This window comes from Alosa alosa, chromosome 11, assembly GCF_017589495.1.
Source record: "Alosa alosa isolate M-15738 ecotype Scorff River chromosome 11, AALO_Geno_1.1, whole genome shotgun sequence".
Lineage (NCBI taxonomy): Eukaryota > Metazoa > Chordata > Actinopteri > Clupeiformes > Clupeidae > Alosa > Alosa alosa.
Genome location: NC_063199.1, coordinates 25856403 through 25876402, shown reverse-complemented (window position 1 = coordinate 25876402; position 20000 = coordinate 25856403). Strand labels below are relative to the sequence as shown.

The 20000-nt window shown below is 44.1% G+C and overlaps 2 protein-coding genes across 10 annotated transcripts in view; one reads left to right on the top strand and one right to left on the bottom strand.

Annotated features, from left to right (window-relative positions):
- Positions 1-470, top strand: part of nup205 (nucleoporin 205) — a 36161-nt gene extending 35691 nt beyond the window's left edge. The window contains exon 43 of the mRNA XM_048256890.1: positions 455-470. The gene's annotated coding sequence lies outside the window, so the exon portion shown is untranslated. The remainder of the gene's footprint in view (positions 1-454) is intronic.
- Positions 1-20000, bottom strand: part of fgd4a (FYVE, RhoGEF and PH domain containing 4a) — a 67688-nt gene that overhangs the window by 10183 nt on the left and 37505 nt on the right. For 7 of the 9 annotated variants that reach the window (XM_048256900.1, XM_048256892.1, XM_048256899.1 and 4 more), the window contains exons 3-5: positions 7665-7793; positions 6595-6847; positions 1430-1874 (exon numbers count right to left, since the gene is read on the bottom strand). In XM_048256900.1, the coding sequence (XP_048112857.1) occupies positions 1430-1874; positions 6595-6847; positions 7665-7793 (827 nt within the window). The remainder of the gene's footprint in view (positions 1-1429; positions 1875-6594; positions 6848-7664; positions 7794-20000) is intronic. The other 2 variants (XM_048256893.1, XM_048256896.1) reach the window with 1 other exon arrangement.

Sequence of the window (20000 nt, the reverse complement as noted above, 5' to 3'; positions counted from 1 at the left end):
CACTCACACACCATCATCAGCCTCAGCACACAGGGCAGTCTTTCATATAGTAGGCCTATTACCTGCTGCCTAAGAGCCTTTGCTAAAGTTAGATGCTGGGTATCACATCTACTGTGTGTGTGTGTGTGTGTGTGTGTGTGTGTGTGTGTGTGTGTGTGTGTGTGTCTGTGTGTGAGAGAGAATATGTGTTTGTGCGTACATGAACGAGGGAGAGAATAGAATGTGTGTAGGTTTATGTGCAAATGAGAGAAAGTGAGACAGAGAGAGAGAGCGAGAGAGAGAGTGTGTGTGTGCGTGTGTGTGTGTGTGTTTATGTGCTGAGGCAGCAACTCTCACTGTGCTGATGTGAATAACCTCACTGTTTCCTTCAGGATCACAGGGGTGTCTACTCAGTTAACACACACACACACACACACACACACACACACACACACACACACACACACACACACACACACACACACACACTCACTCACTCACTCACACACACACACAAACAGACAGAGGAGTTGGGGCATACACACCTACATGTGTGATATCAACCACAACCCCTCCCCTCTATCCCCCATCCCAATCCCCAGTAGAAGCCTCCTGTGTGTGTAGAGTCCAGCAGCAGGTCTATGGTTATGTTATTGAGCAGTGTGCTAAAGTTAGCAGCAGGTTGGTTATGTTCTCTAGCAGTATGCTTATGTTAGCAGCAGGTTGGTTATGTTCTCTAGCAGTGTTAAGCAGCAGGTTGGTTATGTTCTCTAGCAGTGCGCTAAAATTAGCAGCAGGTTGGTTAGGCCTATGTTCTCTAGCAGTGTGCTAATGTTAGCAGCAGGTTGGTTATGTTCTCTAGCAGCATGCTAATGTTAGCAGCAGCCTGCTCTGACCCATAGCTCTGACCTCAGTGGTGGGGCTCCAAAGGGAAGAGGTGTCAAATATCAATGTCTTTCTATCCCTCTCCCTTTATCTATCATTCTCCTTCTCTCTCCATTTCTCTCTCCCTCTCTTCCTCTGTCCCTCTCTCTCTCACACTCACTCTCTCTCTCTCTCACACACACACACACACACACACACACACACATATTTAGACACACAGTCAGAAATATCTATGGTATCTGGTATAAGCAAACATAGACAAGTAGCGCCAAAGGTTCTATCACTCTCTAGGAAGACTGACAGAGAGGGAATGTATGTAACAATAGCTTTGGCAACACTGTTCCCACACAGGCATGCTAAAGCAACTTTGAATTGAATTGAATTGAATTGAAAGAGAGAAAGAGAAAGAGAGAGAGAGAGAGAGAGAGAGAGAGAAAGTGTGTCATGCAACCAGTTGAAATATATCTGTGAGGTATACAAGATAAAAATAAACCTCTGACTCAAGGAGACAGTCACAAAATATTTTAACACACACACACACACACACACACACACACACCTCTACCTTTCTATCCATGGTTGTGGTGTCATCTCTGGCTTCATGTTGCTGCTCTCCTTCGTCGCTTTGGTCCCTCGCTCCCTCCTCCTCCTCCTGCTCCTGCTGCTCCTCTTCCTTCCTCTCTCCTCTCTGCTCCTCTGCCTCGTGCGGTGTGTGTGCGGTGAGTGTGTCGAGGACGCTCCCGTCCGTCTCCTGGCTGTCATCCCCTGCGTCTCCGTTCACCATGACCGCTGCGTGTGCTCCCCCGCCGTCCATGCGCGCTGGCAGACCGTTGGCAGCAGCTTTTGGGGGCTTGGGGGCATTGTGGAGCGGCGTGACTGGCACTGAGCCCCCTTCCTTGGGCAGAGGAGGAGGTCCAGTTCCCTTGTGCAACGGGCTGCAGTTGGCCGACCGGCTGATCTGCTTGAGGGGGGAGCCACTGGGGCTCACCTTATTATTACCGTCTGTGTTACTGAGGAGGCGAGAGAGAGAGAGAGAGAGAGAGAGAAGTTAGAGGGCAGCTGGGAAAAAAATAACTAAACCAATCAGAGAGGAGAGAGACACTCTGGGCTTACTGCAGAGCATGGTGTGTGTGTGTGTGTGTGTGTGTGTGTGTGTGTGTCTGTGTGTGAGACAAAGAGAGGTGTGTGAGTGTGGGTGTGTGAGAAAGAGGAAGAGAGAATGACAGGAAGATGAGAAAAGAGAGTCAGGTGAAGAGATGAGATATAGATTAGAGAGAGAGGGAGAGGACAGATGAGATATAGAGAAGAAAGGAGAGGAGAGGAGGGTAGAGAGAAAGGAGAGGTAGGACACCACTGCTACTGTAGATCCTGTGGGAACCATCATGGCCCACTTCTACATGCCCCCACACACACACACACACACACAGACATATAACATACAACTTATCCACACACTACTACTTACCCATACCCACACGCATACATCTCACATCTCACACACAAGCAAGTCTGGGATAGGTGAAACAAAGCAACACACACACACACACACACACACACACAAGCAAGTCTACCACAAGTGGGATAGGTGAAACAAAGCAACACACACACACACACACACACACACACACACACACACACACACACACAAACACACACAAGCAAGTTTCTGCAATATAACTGACATGAAACAGTTGTCTCTTCATTACAAACTTTTACCAGTAAATTATCATTACCAATCTCTCCTCCACTCTCTTTATCTTACACACACACACACACACACACACACACACACACACATCCTGCAGCTGCTTCCCGGTCTATACTCCACCTGTCTTTAGGGTCAGACAGGTCTTCCTGTCTATGGGTGTGTGTGTGTGTGTGTGAATGTTCATGAGTTAATGATCAGGTACTGGATCAAGTCACCAATCTACAACATTGTGCACTTTTTATGTAGTTTCTTCTGAATAAGTCTGACACACACACACATACACATTAGATATGCAAAGATGACAAGCTTGACTTTCTCGTAACACATCTGCACTTATACAGGAACTCACTGACTTGTAAATACACAAACACACACTCTTCATCTCCTCACATAACAAACAGGATGGACATGAGGGGGTATAGTGACCGTATGTGTGAGTATGTGTGTGTGTGTGTGTGTGTGTGTGACATGGGGGGGTATAGTGTGTATGACCGTGCATGTGTACGTGTGTGTAAGCCGCCTCAGTCTGAAATGACAGAACAATGAGAGCGTTCAGTGGGAGACTCTCTGCTCCTTGCTACTGTACATAATGTGTCACCCTCAGCTGGCACAAGTGTTGGGAAGAGGAAACGAGTAAAGATGTAGACTTCCTCCTCCGGTTCTTGCCAACAGGAAACTTATAGCACTTATACCTTCAGTCCGTCAACAGACTAGGACTAACTAGCTCACAGGATATTTGATATGCTTGTGTCTGCCAAATCATCATGAAGCAACTACTAGTAGCAGAAGTTTAGTGCCTGAAGGGTTCTCATTGGAATGTAAATCTTGGCTTCAGAATATAAATCTACAGCACTGGAATTTTCCGGCTGATGTTCTTGTTTGAGGAAGCTTATTAGCTTGCTAAAATCTCAATACACGCTCCAACGTTTGTTGAATAAGACTCTTGATCAAATGGATTCTTCTATGTTGTTTAATATAGAGAAGCTAATTAATAAAACTCATTAATCAGTGACAGTTTTACAGTAACCCTGTTAAAATGTTCACATGGAAGACAATCAATCAAGTCATTATTAATCAATCAATGACACCATTTCATGGTAACCTTCACAGAGACCGCTTCGGATGTCTGAGCATTGCACTATAATATCACTGTGACAGCACAGGACAGAGAGCAAAGTATGTTTCTAACTACAGAGCAATGTTATGGTTGAGTGTGAGGCTGATGTATTGGCCTTTACACAGACACAATCACACCTTCAGTCACTTTGACACAGAGAACTCGCTTCTCAGCAATCGCTCTCCTGACACAATATACAGCCAGACAGACCACACAATAGGCACAACAGCTGAGTCTACCCTCCATCTGCACAAGACTGTATCTCACACACACACACACACACACACACACACACACACACACACACACACACATTCTGTTGCCCTGGATCACTAATAGAGAGCCAACTGCCCGCACATACACTTCAGCATAAGAGAAGCATTGTTTCAATTCTGTTCCTGCTTAAAACAGGCAAAACCCTCGAAGGAAAAAAAACACTAACTAATATTAGATTAGATTAGTAAACCATCACGAATGTCGTCATGCCGATAAGCAGAGAGGAAATATACTATTACAAATACATTATATTACAAAACAACTGTTGATACACACCATTAAAAAACTACTATAAAATTTGACATGACGTCCCTTCACAAGAGCTGTGGTAAGAAAAGAATGCTGAGGCACAAGAAGCCTTTCTGAATAATACTCCTCCATGCACAACACTCTGTACTCCATTTACTGCACTCACAAGACAACGCAGCAGAAACAAATAATCCAACAAATAATCCAACAAATAACACCAACCTGGAAGCTTATGCTCACAATCAAAGCCACTGTGTAACCACCTGAGTCCTATGAGTGCAGTAGCCCATGTGCATGCAGTAGTTAATCTATATGGACCATAGTTAATCTATAGTTAAGAGGTGTGTTCCCCGTGGTCTGCTGTGTGAGAGCTCGGTGTAGATGGAGGGTGAGCGATGGTCACTCTGGAGCTCACCTCTTGTGCTTGTGCCTCAGTGGAGCGCGCTGAACTCTCTCCCACATCCTTGTGCTGTTTGCCAGCCTGCCTGCCCGTGAGTTCCTACTGCTTAGTCTGATTAGTCTCTCTCTCTCTCTCTCTCTTGCTCTCACTCACACGCTCGCTTTCTCCCTCTCTCCCTTTCTGTGTGTGTGTGTGTGTGTGTGTGTGTGTGTGTGTGTGTGTGTGTGTGTGTGTGTGAGAGAGAGAGAGAGAGAGAGAGAGAGAGAGAGAGAGAGAGAGAGAGAGAGAGAGACCTGCAGTAATCCTCCCCATCCTGTGTACAAAGCCTCCTCCGAGCCAACTGACCAGAGCGGTGTGGGAGGTGGCTTGCCAACTTCTGCTTTCTTTGTTTTATTCACGCATTCATTCTCTCTTTTTTCTCCCTTCTTTTCACTCTCTCTCTCTTTCTGTCTTTATTCACATTCTTTCTTTCTTTTTTGTCCCTCTTTTATGGGACCTCTGTCTTATTCTTGTTCCATCTTTCTTGTGCATGGAAAATACTTGTTTATGCTTGTTGTTACAGCAGCTTGTCCCAAGATGCCCCAAGATTGCCCATTTTGTTTCACTTAAACAAAACAAACATTAGCATCAACACATGGAAGACACTTACTTCCAGATCATCAAGACCAAACCTGAGGAGACAAGCTCTCTGCTCTGAGTGGAAACACACAGGCTTTGAGGATGGAAGAATCTGAGAATATACAAGGTTCAAGTGCATTGAGAAAAACATGATTGAAAATCCAGGAATGTTTTCTGTTTAGCTCCGTAAACTTATCTTAGCACGGGTGTTGAATTTGCCTCAATATATAATAATTTGGTGTGGAGTTTTTTTTCTTTAGAGATTTAAAAGCACAGAAATTAACTTCCACAAAACAACAAAATGTACTCTTCTTTCAATGGATTACACACACACACACACACACACACACACACACACAAATAAAAACCAAAGCACAAGCCTGTCACACAACTGCCCTGTTGTGAAAACTCCAATCATCAATAAAACCAGTGATCCCATTTGGCACACTGATAACTGACCAGACAGTTGCCAGACTAGTTGCCCTACAAACACAACTGTGCTCAGCCTCACAAATGGGAGGTCAAAGTACTGCTTTGAGACAGCAGACGTAGAGGGAGCTTAAAGAGTTTAAAGAACTACGATCGTCTCAGGCCACTGAGCGTAGCCTCCCTGTCATAGACGAGCTTTCTATGGCTGCTGTTTATAAAACTTGAACAGTGAACACCTTCCATCTCTCAACTCCCATTTGTCTATAGCCACGTTTACAGGGACAGTTTTTTTTGTTGATCCGATTAAACTATTCCGAAAAATTTGTGCCGTCTGTTTACATTGGGTACGTTCTATTCCGATCAGGTGCTCTCAAGCGCTTTAGAATCTTTGATCAGAATAGCCGTTGTTGCCTACTTTTCCTTGAAAAGATACAGTGAATCCGAATGACCATATACATGGGTGTTTATTTGGAATAGGAGCGGACTACACCACCTCTTTCATTGTGATCGGATCAGGAATTTTAATTCCGATTAAGGTGTTTATATGACAATTTTTATTCTGATTGAGCCGTTATTCCGTTTTTAATCGGAATAGAAGTGTCCATGTAAACATGGTTTATGTCACACATGGCCAGCAGTGACTCAGTTCTGACATCAATGACCTGCTACGCACAGCTCCACCCTCCATCCTGTCTCATGACATCAGGGATGACTCCTCTCAAACACACCTAACCCCAACAAAAACGACTCCTCTCAAACACACCTAACCCCTACAGAAACAACTCCTCTCAAACACACCTAATCCCTACAGAAACAACTCTTCTCACACACACACACACACACACACACACACACACACACACACACACACACACACACAGAGAGAGAGAGAGAGAGAGAGAGAGTGAATATGATGCGACTGTAGGTTTTTACCTGCCCTCCTCGAAGCGGCTGATGAGGTCCAGCACTCTGCCCTTTGCACCTGCCCCTCCTGTTCCAACTCCTGTCCCGTTTCCTGCTACTCGCCCTCTCCCTGCCGCACCTCCTCCTGCTCCTCCTGCTCCTCCTCTTCCTGCTCCTGCTCCTCCTCCTCGGTCCTCCATCTGAGATCTGGCCAGTGGGGTCCGGTTCAGGGGGTGTGTGGGAGTCGTCACCGGACTCTGCAGATGGGCTGGCTTAGGAGGCACTACGGATATAAAGGGAGAGAGGGACCCAGAGAGAGTGAGAATGAGAGAGTAAATGCAAACACTGTTGCATGCCATAATGTGACTATAATATATCTACTAACACTAACAGAAACGTTCATTTAATTATGAAGGAAATGTTAATGATTTGAACTATCGTACTGCTGTAATTTGTGGGACAAACAGATGCCAACCATGAAAGGAATTGGGTTTATATATGGGGTGATTTGATATTTTGATGTATTAACAGCTCAAAAGGTGGAACTTTATGAAAGCTTAAGTATGAACCTATATATACATATACACTGCCGTTCAAAAGTTTGGGGTCACTTAGAAATCTCCATTCCACTCCATTATAGACAGAATACCAGCTGAGATCAGTTGTATTGTTTTTTGGTGATGTGCTTACATAATTGCAAAAGGGTTCTCCAATATTTGGTGATGTGCTTACATAATTGCAAAAGGGTTCTCCAATATTTTATTATATAACAATGTTTTGTGCTCTCTCTCTCTCATTTTCAACCCAGTAGATTTCAAGCTGAAATGTCTTCCCTGCAGTGTACATGAATAGTCAAAGGGTGGCAGCACTCTACCATGGAGACTTGCTCTCTACCTCTAAAATGTACATAAGACTGGGCTAAGAAGGGTTGTGAGACAGCGTGCAGTTTTTCTCTTGATTTGCTTTTAGAAGAGGGTAATGATTGATACATTCCTTAACTTCAGTGTTCAGGTTTGATGGTCAGCATAACTGTATTTGTATTTGCCTGAGGATGGTGTGTGTGTGTGTGTGTGTGTGTGTGTGTGTGTGTGTGTGCATACCTTGTGGTTTGGGCTGTAGAAGAGGCCGGCGGCCTGACCTGCTTCCATTGACCCCCTGACTCTGATCACTGCTGCTGGTGCTGCTTTTCCTGCTGTTGCTCACCTGACCAACACTCTCACTGCCCACTGCTGGAAAGAGGGGGGGAGAGAGAGAGGGAGAGAGGGGGATGGAGAGAGAGAGAGAGGGAGAGAGAGAGGGATGGAGAGAGAAAGAGAGATTTAATTAGCCATCCCAGAGGAATACCTTCAGACAGTCTGTGCTGAATGGCTAAAAAGTAGTACCAATCCTGAAGTAAATACCAGGAGGAGGAGGAGGAGGAGGGAGAGGAGGAGGAGGAGGAGGAGGAGAGGAGGAGGAGGAGCAGGAGGGAGAGGAGGAGGAGGGAGGAGGAGAGGAGGAGGAGGAGAAGGAGGAGCAGGAGGGAGGAGGAGGAGGAGAAGGAGGAGGAGGGAGAAGGAGGAGGAGAGGAGGAGGAGGAGAAGGAGGAGCAGGAGGGAAAGGAGGAGGAGGAGGAGGAGCAGGAGGGAGAGGAGGAGGAGGAGGAGGGGGAGAAGGAGGAGGAGGAGGAGCAGGAGGAGGAGGAAGAGGAGGGAGGAGGAGGAGGAGGAGAGGAGGAGGAGGAGGAGGAGGAGGAGGAGGAGGAGCAGGAGGAGGAGGAGGAGGAGGAGGGAGGGAGAGGAGGAGGAGGAGGAGGAGGAGGAGGAGGAGGAGGGAGAGGAGGAGGAGGAGGAGCAGGAGGAGGAGGAGGAGGAGGGAGGAGGAGGAGGGAGAGGAGGAGGAGCAGGAGGAGGAGGAGGAGGAGAAGGAGGAGGGAGAGGAGGAGGGAGAGGAGGAGGAGGGAGGAGGAGGAGGAGGGAGGGAGAGAGGAGGAGGAGGAGGAGGAGGAGGAGGAGGAGGAGGGAGAGGAGGAGGAGGAGGAGGGGAAAAAGAAGAAGAAAATTCACACTGTGTGCAGAAAGTCCAAGTGGCAGGAAACCAAGATAATCCAACAGTCTGTTTCACATATGAAATATCTACATTTCAGCAGTTTTGTAGAATACTGTTGATGCCGTTATAAATCAAACAGTGAGGAGAGGGAGAGCAACATGAGACATGGGATGCAACTGAATGAGAGACAGATAGAGAGAAGGGGAGAGAGAAAGACAAAGAGAGAGAGAGAGACCATGAGAGAAAGAGATGAAAGGATACAAAATAGATAAAGAGAACGAGAGGAAAGAAAGCAGGGAGGGCAAATCTGTCCCACATGTGAGCAATTCCACCTCACAGAGCCTCTGTTTAGTCTTGAGTCATGCACACTAAACAGAAATGCTGTGCAGACAAAAAAAAACACAATTGTGGAATGGGCAAGGAAATGATGAAATGAAAACAATTTCTTCCACTAGTTTCAGCCCAAATAATTTTGAAAAACATTACCATATGATTCTCTATGTCAGGACTATACACCGAACCACATGCACACACAGGCACACTTACACACATACACGCACACACACACACAAACACACACACACACACACAGGTGAACTCAGGTGAACTAGTTCAGTCTCAAAACAAACAGTCTCATGACCCATCACTGACCCTTCCAAGGTGATCAAATCATCCCATTCTCCAACCCGAAACACACACACACACACACACACACACACACACACACACACACACACAGACACACACACACACGCACACACACACACAAAGTCTCACAGGTAGATGTTAGATGTAAACGTAAATATTTGAGCTTCAGTTAAGCTCTTGAAAGCCCTCTGATTACTGATATTGAAGTGTCCATTACCACAAGTACTCACACAAGTCTGTGTGAGTACAACTCATATATGCTATACATACTGGACATAGATGTTTTTACGTATGGTCACATACAACTCTGGAAAAAACTAGATGTACCGCATTGCGGTACAAAATATGACCGCCGCTCAGTCCTGTACATCCGTTCAGCGAAAAATAAATCACACTTCAATTTGTCTCCATATTTTACTCCATCCCCCACTCTTGAAACTTTTGTGTATGCTTGTTTGGCATGCCTGAGTGTGTGTGTCGGCTGCACAGAAAGTACCCCTACTGGTGCTGAAAAGGTGAATAGATTGTAGAATAGCCAAAGAAGATGTAGAATTGTTATAAAACCTTTAAAATCTCTAAACAATCACAAGTAGGGCAGTTCATCACAGTTCATCCATTGCAACTGGATTGATGAAAGGTCACTTACACCTGTAGGCTACATTGTATTTGGGAAAAGCAAAAGGTATCAGCATAATGTTATTTATTTATTTATTTTTATGTATTTATAAACAAAAACATCTCTGTCAGTTCCATGCCGTTTCAACAGCTATCAAAAACAAAGGTCATTTTGGATGGATGGATTTTTTGTGAATGTTTCTTCTTCTACATAAGATTTTAGTCATCTTTAGTTCATGTAATACTTTATTGTCAATGCACAAATTAAGTAACAGTAGTCTGAAACGTTATTGTTAATGCACAAATTAAGTAACAGTAGCCTAGTCTGAAACGGCGTGCTGTTTTACATCTAACCAGTGGTGCAAATAACTGACATGTCCAAATGGGCCTTGATGAAATCGTGCTAGACTGTTCATACACATTTTAACGGGCCAACGTTGAAGAGCTTTTTGTCCGTTATTGTTAGTGCAAATATAGGCTGATTCATGTTCCCTTGCATTGTTTAACTGAGGTCCATGGCTAGTCTGGCTTTCATCAGACCAAGCTCAATCTTTTAAGAAATCAAAAAATAAATAGCGGGCAGATCAGGCTGGGTTCACCCAGCCTAGTCCATAGGCACCCGATATTGTTTAATTTTCCATTGAGATATACACGCTCTGGCTATTCTAAATGCAAAAATGCATCAGGGAGTTATGACAAAACGGTAACTAACAAACTAGATCCTAATAGAAAGTTGTTAGCTTCCTAAGCTACAGGTAGGATTATAAGGTAGGCCTATTGACAACATAAATTGTCAATAGGCTATGGCGACAAAATAAAATCTCCTTTGAAACCAATGGCTTACGCCTTACAGTATCAAAAGCCGGACTTAAACTGTCATATCGTGGGCGAAAAGTTGTAATAACATTCACGCAGCTCCATGAGTCAATGAAAGCATAAAATGAAGTAGCCACTTCTAAATGGGACCTACTACACAGTAGCTTAAGGTGTTTTGCTAAAACAGCCATAATGAAATGAAGGTGTCATTGTTTGGATACTTCACACACACTGATCTTTTAATTTCACAGACTACAACTACCAAGCTGTAATCAAAGCACATCGATTCCCCTCTCACACCCTGCACGACTTAAAACAAAATAAACAGGCGTCTCAGTCTCAAGCATGTATAGGCAAAACTGCATCAGACCCGGTGTAACGTTGGTAAAATCTTCCATTGCACAGAATGATTTTGTAGCACGTGCAATAAATGACAGTCGAAAGATACAAACAGTGCTGCTATACATTTGCTTGGTATAACCGCATTTATAGTTTTCTACAAATGCAATAAATCAAATGCCTCCATCACTCAACCAACGCTAACGGTAACATTACCTAGGTCCTTATTGATATTACAAGATTAACGTGCCTGCAGTAAAACCAAGCATGTCCGATAAACATCCTCAGATTTATTTCGCTTCAAGAAGAAATGGGAATTACACTTCATGTGAACATCGTCCTATCCTTATTAGATGTTCGCAACGTAAATTACAGTCCTTGTATGAAGCGTCCATTGTTTTTCCAACCCTTTTAACTTCCAACAAAATTACGCCTCACTGCAACGATGCGCCATCTAGTGGACAAACGACTACTTCTGCCAATACTGAAAATGCAGCCATGATGATGATGATGAATATTTATTTTGGCTTTCTTTAATCCTACTGATTTTCATTTTTTACCGGGGCAAATCACAAATGAGTGATTATGAGCCAGGTTTATGTGGGCCCTTGAGACCAACATACCATAAAAGATTCACAGAGAACTGTGTCTGCCCCACCCTCCTTTGGGTCCAGTCCAGCTGGGGCTGCAGATGAAAACGAAAAATGACGGTTCCATGCTATCCATATGGGGTACATGCTCACCAAGTTTTGTGTACCCCGGTCTTTCAGTGTCCTGGGATCCTTGTTGGTGTAATGCCACTAAATGTACACATAAATTATTTTATTGTAAGGCCCCCATGAACGAAAAGTACACAAAACTTGGCATGCATTCAGAGGGTGTCATAATGATCCTACACTTTTAATTTTGTGCAGTTTTGACCTTGTCAGCCAGAGATATTGAGATGAAAACACCTAATTTTATGCTTTTAATTTTTAACTAGGTGGCGCTATACATGAAATAAGTGGGTAATGGGATGGGTTGACATGCCCCTTAAGACCAACATACAAAAAAAAGTGGACCTCCTAGGCCCCACGGTTCTCGAGATATTCACAGAAAACTGTCTCCGGCCACCTACAGGCCAGTTGGTGTATAGTAACATAAATTAATTTATTGTGTGGCCCCCATGAACGGAATTCCACAAAACTTGGCGTGCATACAGAGGGTGTCATAATGATCCTACACTTCCAATTTCGTGCAGTTTGACTATGTTAGGTCACAGATACCTTCAATTACACCACCTCATTTTTACTTTTGTGTTTAACTAGGTGGCGCTATACATGAAATGAGTGGTTATGGAATCGTTGACATGGCCCCTTGAGATCAACATACAAAAATAATGGTCCTCCTAAACCTTACGGTTCTCGAGATATTCACAGAAAAACTGTGTCTGCCCTACCCTCCTTTCGGGGGTGCAGTCCAGCGTGGGGGCTACAGATCAAAACGAAAACGATGGTTCCATGCTATCCATATGGGGGTTACATGCCCACCAAGTTTTGTCTACCCCGGTCTTTCAGTGTCCCGGAATCATTGACGGAAATTTGGACATGCGAAAAAAAAAAAAAAAAAAAAATCTGATTAAACCTATATGACCGCCCGCTTACCTTGCTTGGCGGTCATAATTAAGAGACCACTGCACATTTTTCTGATGTCATCCTACGGTTACTGAGTGACATTCAAATTAGTTAACAGAGACCACTACACATTTTTCTGATGTCATCCTACGGTTACTGAGTGACATTCAAATTAGTTAACAGAGACCACTGCACATTTTTCTGATGTCATCCTACGGTTACTGAGTGACATTCAAATTAGTTAACAGAGACCACTGCACATTTTTCTGATGTCATCCTACGGTTACTGAGTGACATTCAAATAAGTTAACGGTAATATTCAAAATTAAGAGACCACTAATTTGAATACAAACGTAGAATGACTTGTGTGAAAATGTGCAGTGGTCTCTTAATTCTTTACAGTACAGTACAGTATATACAGTATATACATGTTCTCTCACTCTCTTGTGCCTCTCTCAAACACACAGGCAGTCACATGGTCATCCAGACCATGTGTCACATACTTTGCTCCATCCGTTGGCATGCTTACTCAGTGCATCTTACTCTTACAGCAGCTTTACAACACAGAGAATAGTACATACTGTACATAGTTTCATTGACGGGTTAACATGCGCACACACACACACACACACACACACACAATGTCAAACCATTTCCTCACACCTGACAAAAACAAAGGGTTTCCCTCTTGTACCCATGCTCGTCATGCATGTCTGTGTGTGTGTGTGTGTGTGTGTGCGTGCCTGTGATATGTGATAATTCCACATATCTGAGTGTTGAGCTCATCTCACATCCTCTCATACATACAAATTAACACAAAAACACATGCACTTAAAATCACACACCCACAGACACACACACACACATCCACACTGACAAAACTATACAGAAAGTTCTTGCACAGGATTCCTTTAGGATTAGTTCACACTATGACTGGCCAGTGGAGTCACATGACCTGAGCACATTACACCGTCCACATGTGAGAGAGCCCGCAGTCTAACCCTGCTGACTCCCCGATGGCCTTGACGCCACGAGAATGACTCAACTTCCTCTGATGAAAAACAACACTGAAAAACAGCACTGTAGCACATCTCTGCAGATTCAAAACACACACTCAGAATATGAAAAGACTACACTCTGTGGAAAAACACCCGGGAATGCAAACACGACTATCAAGAGTTTGAATTAGGTTTTACATATTCACATTTATTTGAATTAAGTTTTACATATACACATTTTTATTTGAATGCTTTGAATGCAATCCCCCCACCACACACACAGTTTGGTAATGAATATATGCACCTAATATCACAGACACCCTAACGTGTAGGGTATCTAGAAATGAAAATATTACAAATTCTTCCTAAACCTAACCATGTCCTTGGACACTGAGAGAATGGGATGCGGGAAACGACTTTAATCAAAATTATCCCACAGCAAGCCGAGGGAAAGTGCCCCTTTGGATTAGCCATCTATTTTCGAATTCCCAATTTAACCTGACACAAGAGACCCATTTAGGAGACACAGTGGACTAGAGACACTTAAAAAGGCAAAAGCAAATTGTTCCACAAATTTAGAGTGGCCTTTTAAAGGAGCACTCACATCGCTACCGCTGGACTAAACAACCAGCTTAAAATAAGCACGGGACCAAACTCCCACGACCCTTTGCAGACGGAGTCCGACCTTTGATAGAAGAGGGGTGGGGAGAGCGGTGTGTGTGTGTGTGAGTGTGTGTGTGTGTGTGTGTGTGTGTGTGTGTGTGTGTGTGTGTGTGTGTGTGTCCTTAGTATATCACCACAGTTATGCAACGCACTTACAGCTGACGGAAGGTAAACATACCGATGTTCAGTAATCTGTGTGTGTGTGTGTGTGTGTGTGAGTGTGTGTGTGTGTGTGTACAGAATGAGAGAAACTGTCTAAGGTTTAGGGCTGTACCATTTGTAGAGAAGGCTCATTAGCAGTGAAAGCTCGCACACACACACACACACACACACACACACAAAAACCCCCACACACACAACACACGCACACACACACAGAATATCTAGCGGGCTGGTAAAGAAGAAGGCCTCTTGAAGAAGGCCAGCATACCTAACCAACTGCCTTAGGCTTGTCCAGCCATGGCTGTAAGGAACAGGGAGTTAGTGTCAAACTGAAAGCTGGTGGGTCCAGCAGAGAGAGAAGGACAGATTTAGACAGACCAAAGACAGACCGAATCACAGGCTGATACAATCACCCATGAACAGGGAAATAAGGATGGCGAAAGACAGAAGTGATGACAGGCTGACGAGGTCAGAAACATACATACAAACAAACACACACACACACACACACACACACACACACACACACACAAACACACACACACACACACACACACACACACACACACACACAGAGGTGATGACAGGCTGACGAGGCCAGAAACAGACGCATCACAGTCGTACACAGAACAGTCACACACAACCCCACAGTCATGTCAACAAGCAGAGCAACAACTGCAAGAGGAAGATCAGAACAGGAAGACTGCAATGGTTGAATGCCCTTGCAGTAGCCTGACGAGCCAGATGACCAGAGATCAAGATGTAGGGTCTGGGGACTCACCATTCACAGTGCTTAGTCCGAGGGGCGGGATAAACGGTTTTCTTTCAAATTCCCTCTGCACGCAATAGGATAGCGCTACAACTCATGAGTCCCATGCGTTTTCCCACCAGCGAAGCTAGTTGGCTAGTTGTTCAAATTTTTGCCAATTAAAAAAAAGCTTAACTCGTGTCACACTGTTCGCCAAAAGCAACATCCATCTTCTTTGTTTTCAAGTAGCAGGAAATTCACGCCGAACCGTCGCAACTCTGCCATCATTATGTTAAGCCCGCCTACCGACTCGTGATGTGATTGGCCTGATCGAAGTTTAATTTTTCCAGTTCGCAAGCCAACAGAGATTTGCGAGGAACAGAGGCAGATCGGTGGCAGATCCTGTCCAAAGTAAGTCCACTTGGAGAGGCTCAGTCAGCACTGACTGCAGGAGGATTAGGCTTGGCAGGCAGCAGGAGGCTTCGGACACCAGCCGGAGCTAGGCCCTTCAATGTCACTGGTGATCGTGGGGTTATTAGTAAAGGATATACCAATATTCTTTGGTTATCTGCAGTACTTGGTTTCCGGCCTTGTGCCCACGGACAAACCACAGCCATGGGTTCTGATGCAGAGCCAGTGGAGGGGTGTAAAGCCTCTGTGATTAGTTCATTGCTCATCGTTACGTTTCGCATCCCTGGTAGTTATTTTGGCTCTAATCGCTGATTTACAGTAGCATTACATGGTCTCTTGTCACTAGGCTCTTGCAGTCTGAATGCAGTTTTAGTTGCATACGAGTCAAAGACAAATTTCCCTGTGGGACAATATAGTGTTAATTTTGTCACCTATTTTTAATTTAGTCTTAGTCTTAGTCTTGTGATGAAATGTCCTTTTTTAGTCTTTTGTCATATTTAGTCATTCAAATATCATTTTGTTAGTCAAGTTTTAGTCGAATAAAAAGTCTCGTCATTTTAGTCTAGTTTTAGTCAAAAGAAAACTAAAGGTATCTTAGTCTTAGTCAGTTTTAGTCAACACATTTTAGTCTTTTTTTTTATAACAAATTATTTCTGATTACCATTTGAGTCAAATAGTGTTTCACACATCTCAATTTTCCAACAATATTGTGTGTCCACAGGGCTACTTCGTCTGTTATAATTACTCATTCTGATTTTTTTTTGTCAGTCAGTATGTTTACATGCACAGGTAAGTCGAGCTACAGTTATAGCTCGGCTGGGATTTGACCATAGACAGTAAAAGATTTGACTGGACCACTGTCATATTCAGACCAGTGTTTCTCAAAGTGTGGTCCGGGAACCACTGGTGGTCCATAAGTTATCCCAAGTGGTCCGCGAGCAGACGGGTAAAATATAATATAGATGAGTTGTTTGCAATATTGAACCAACTTGTATGTAAAAAAACAGTTCTGCAACACTGTCTATGTAAGATATGCCAGTTTAAATCATACAGTATGAATCCACACAATAAGCAAAGTGCAAAGACAATAAGCAAGGTGGTTCAGTGAGTAGGCCTATAGTGTAGACTAATTATAGGCTACTGTTGAAGTAGGTCTAATAATTTTTTTTTTAGCTAGGGTTAGTTAAGTGGTCCTGAAACTGAAAAAGTTTGAGAAACACTGTCGCAGACCAAAGTATTAATGTTTTACTCCGCAAGCTAGATGGCGATATCTACCAAACACAACACATTCCCCAAACAGACTCTCCATCTTAGCCATAGCTAACTTGCAGCTTAACTTTCCATATTAGCTTACTTGCTAGCAAACTTTGCATCATCAGTCTAACTAGTTAAATAGTTGACATTACATGATGAACATTTTGTATGGACATTCTGGTGGATGTTAATTTGTATGAGAGAAGCTTCAACTTCTGGGTATGTAGCATTGTGGCATAAAGCTTAGGTAGTTAGTTGGCTAACTCTGTCAGAAATCTCCAGTGTTCTTGTTCCATGTAATTTAGTGTTGCAGCCACAGGGTTGCAGCAACAGCACGTGGACTAGCCTACAGGGAAAGCTGTTATGTATGAACTCATTCGAATATTTTGAAAACGTAACAGCTAGATATTCTGTCTTCTCATTTTGTAGACAAAAAATGAAGAGAGATTTTATCTTAGTTCATATTTCATGCAAAACATTTTAGTCTCTTTTTTTAAGTCAACAATAATTCATCTTAAGATAGTCTTAGTCAGTGTTTCAGGACATTACTGCCGTCTCGTCATCGTCTCGTCTTAGTCATGAAAAAAAAGGTTGTTGACGAACATATTTCCTCTCGTCTCGTCTGACGAAATTAACACTAGGACAATAAGATGTACCAAAGTCCTTTTAGGCAAGTCCCTCCACTCGCCGGCCATATTGTAATGCTTTTTGGGCACTTATCGGGCATCTAGAGATCACACCACATGATTGACACAATGTATTCAAATGTTGACTTTTTTGCAGCAGAAGGGGCGGCATATGTGTAGACAACTGCCACCTTGGTGTTACAAACTAACCCCATGCATTTCTATGGAGGATTTTTTGAGTGCTGTGACTCCTCATGAGAAAGTCTCTGGATATACTGTGCCATATCGTAGAGCATCATATCGCATCATATCATATTGTATCGTATTGCATTGTATCGTATTGTATCGTATCATATTGTATCGTATCTTATTGTATCGTATCTTATTATAGATAAAGCAGACTTTGACTTTGATATCAGGGACCAGAGGGTGCTGGTGCCTCAGAACCATCTGGAACCAAACTTCACTGTCTTTGTCAAGGAATCTTCTATGCGCTTAGCCACGGAACTACGAAGTCATTCAGTGCGAAAGTCCGTATTAAATCCCAGTTTAATGTGTCTGTTAAGGAAAAAAAAAAACATTACTCATAATATAAACCTAAAATCTGATTTCTAAGATTCTCACATTAAGTCCCAGTTAGATGTGTGTGTACCCTTCCCCCTGCCAGGCCAGAGGCCAGAAGGAGGCTCCTGCAGATGTTCTCCACTGGCCCTCCGAGCACCAGTCTGTCCACGCACCAACAGGTGGTTGGGCTGGGACACTCGGAAAATCAGCCAGCAGAACGAAACTGGGTATCTCTGGCCCTGGTGGGCAGAGTCTCAAATGGCAGAGCCTCCTCTGGGTCTGACCTGGCCTGGGTCTGGCTCAGTTCTGGCCCGGGTTCTGGTTGCCATGTGTGTCTGCCCGATGCCAGCTGACCAACAATAAACAACAGCGCTGCCGTCCAGTGGGATTCGCACTTCCTGCATTCTTTCCCTACACACACACACACACACACACACACACTGCCATGCTGTGCAGAAGACTGAAAATAGAGCAACACAGAAAGACTTCTTTCAATCTTTCATGGTGGCTCCATCTCCCCGAAAAAGAGAGAAGGAGGGAGAGAGGAAGAGAGAAAGAGAGGGAGAGAAGAAAGAGAGGGAGAGAAGAAAGAGAGGGGAATATCTAACTGTGCAATAACAGGAGTTTACCTAAGGTCATCCTGCTGTGCTGAATGAATACTGTGTCCTTCAACTGATACGCACACACAACACACACACACACACACACACACACACACACAGTACACATACACACAGAGGCACACAAGCATGCACGCATCCGCGCATATACACACACACACACAAACACAAGCAGACGCACACAAGCAGACGCACACATACACACACACACACACACACACACACACACACACACACATGTGCACACACACATACACACACACACACACACACACACACACACAGTACACATACACACACACACACACACACGCACACACACACACGCGCACACACACACACACACCATCCTCAGGCAAATACAAATACAGTTATGCTGACCATCAAACCTGAACACTGAAGTTAAGGAATGTATCAATCATTACCCTCTTCTAAAAGCAAACCAACAGAAAAACTGCACGCTGTCAAGAAAGACACCAGCAGAGGAAGAGTTGCAGAAAGAGTGTGAATGAGAGACAGAAAAAACAGGCAAACAGAGGTAGAGAGAGATGTCAGCTCCAGTCCAGTGGCAACCTCTCGAGCACTTTGCAGAGGACAGTGAGGACACGCAGAGAGGAGTCTATCTCAGAGGAGTCAGAGCAAAGCCTCTCCATCTCTCACTGGGGCGTCTCACTCCATCTCTCTCTCTCACTCCATCTCTCTCTCTCTCACTCTCTCTCTCTCACTCTATCTCTCTCTCCATATCTCTCTCTCTCCATCTCTTTCTCTCTCACTCCATCTCTCTCTCTCTCTCTCTCTCACCATTGCAAAGCTACTTACACTGCAGGGACATGCACGCTTAAGGTGCATTAATATGCATCCTCCCGCTCTCTCTCTCTTTGTCTCTCTCTGATTGTTTCTCTGTCAGTTTGCCTGGGTTCAGTTCAGTTCAGTTCACGTTCACTTCAGCTCCTCTTGCATCACTGGCATGAGAAGTACTGTACCCCCTCAGTATTGGGAAAGAGACTGAGGTTGACCACATCTGCATGTTCAGGAAAAACAAAATCATTTTGAAGAACTGGCCCTGCATGCATATAGCACAAGGTGCATATAGCAAAAGATGTGGCAAGTGTGTGGTTTCTGATCTCACGGGTGTATGTTAGTGTAGGGGCAAGTTTGAGATGCTGTGTGTGATATCTTACCACACACACACACACACACACACACACACACACACACACACACACACACACACAACATGATAGATAAGATATCCCTCCATGTGTTTCGTTTTTATGACTCCCTCATCATCATCATCATCATCACCCATTGCACATGCTCTCCACCCAAAA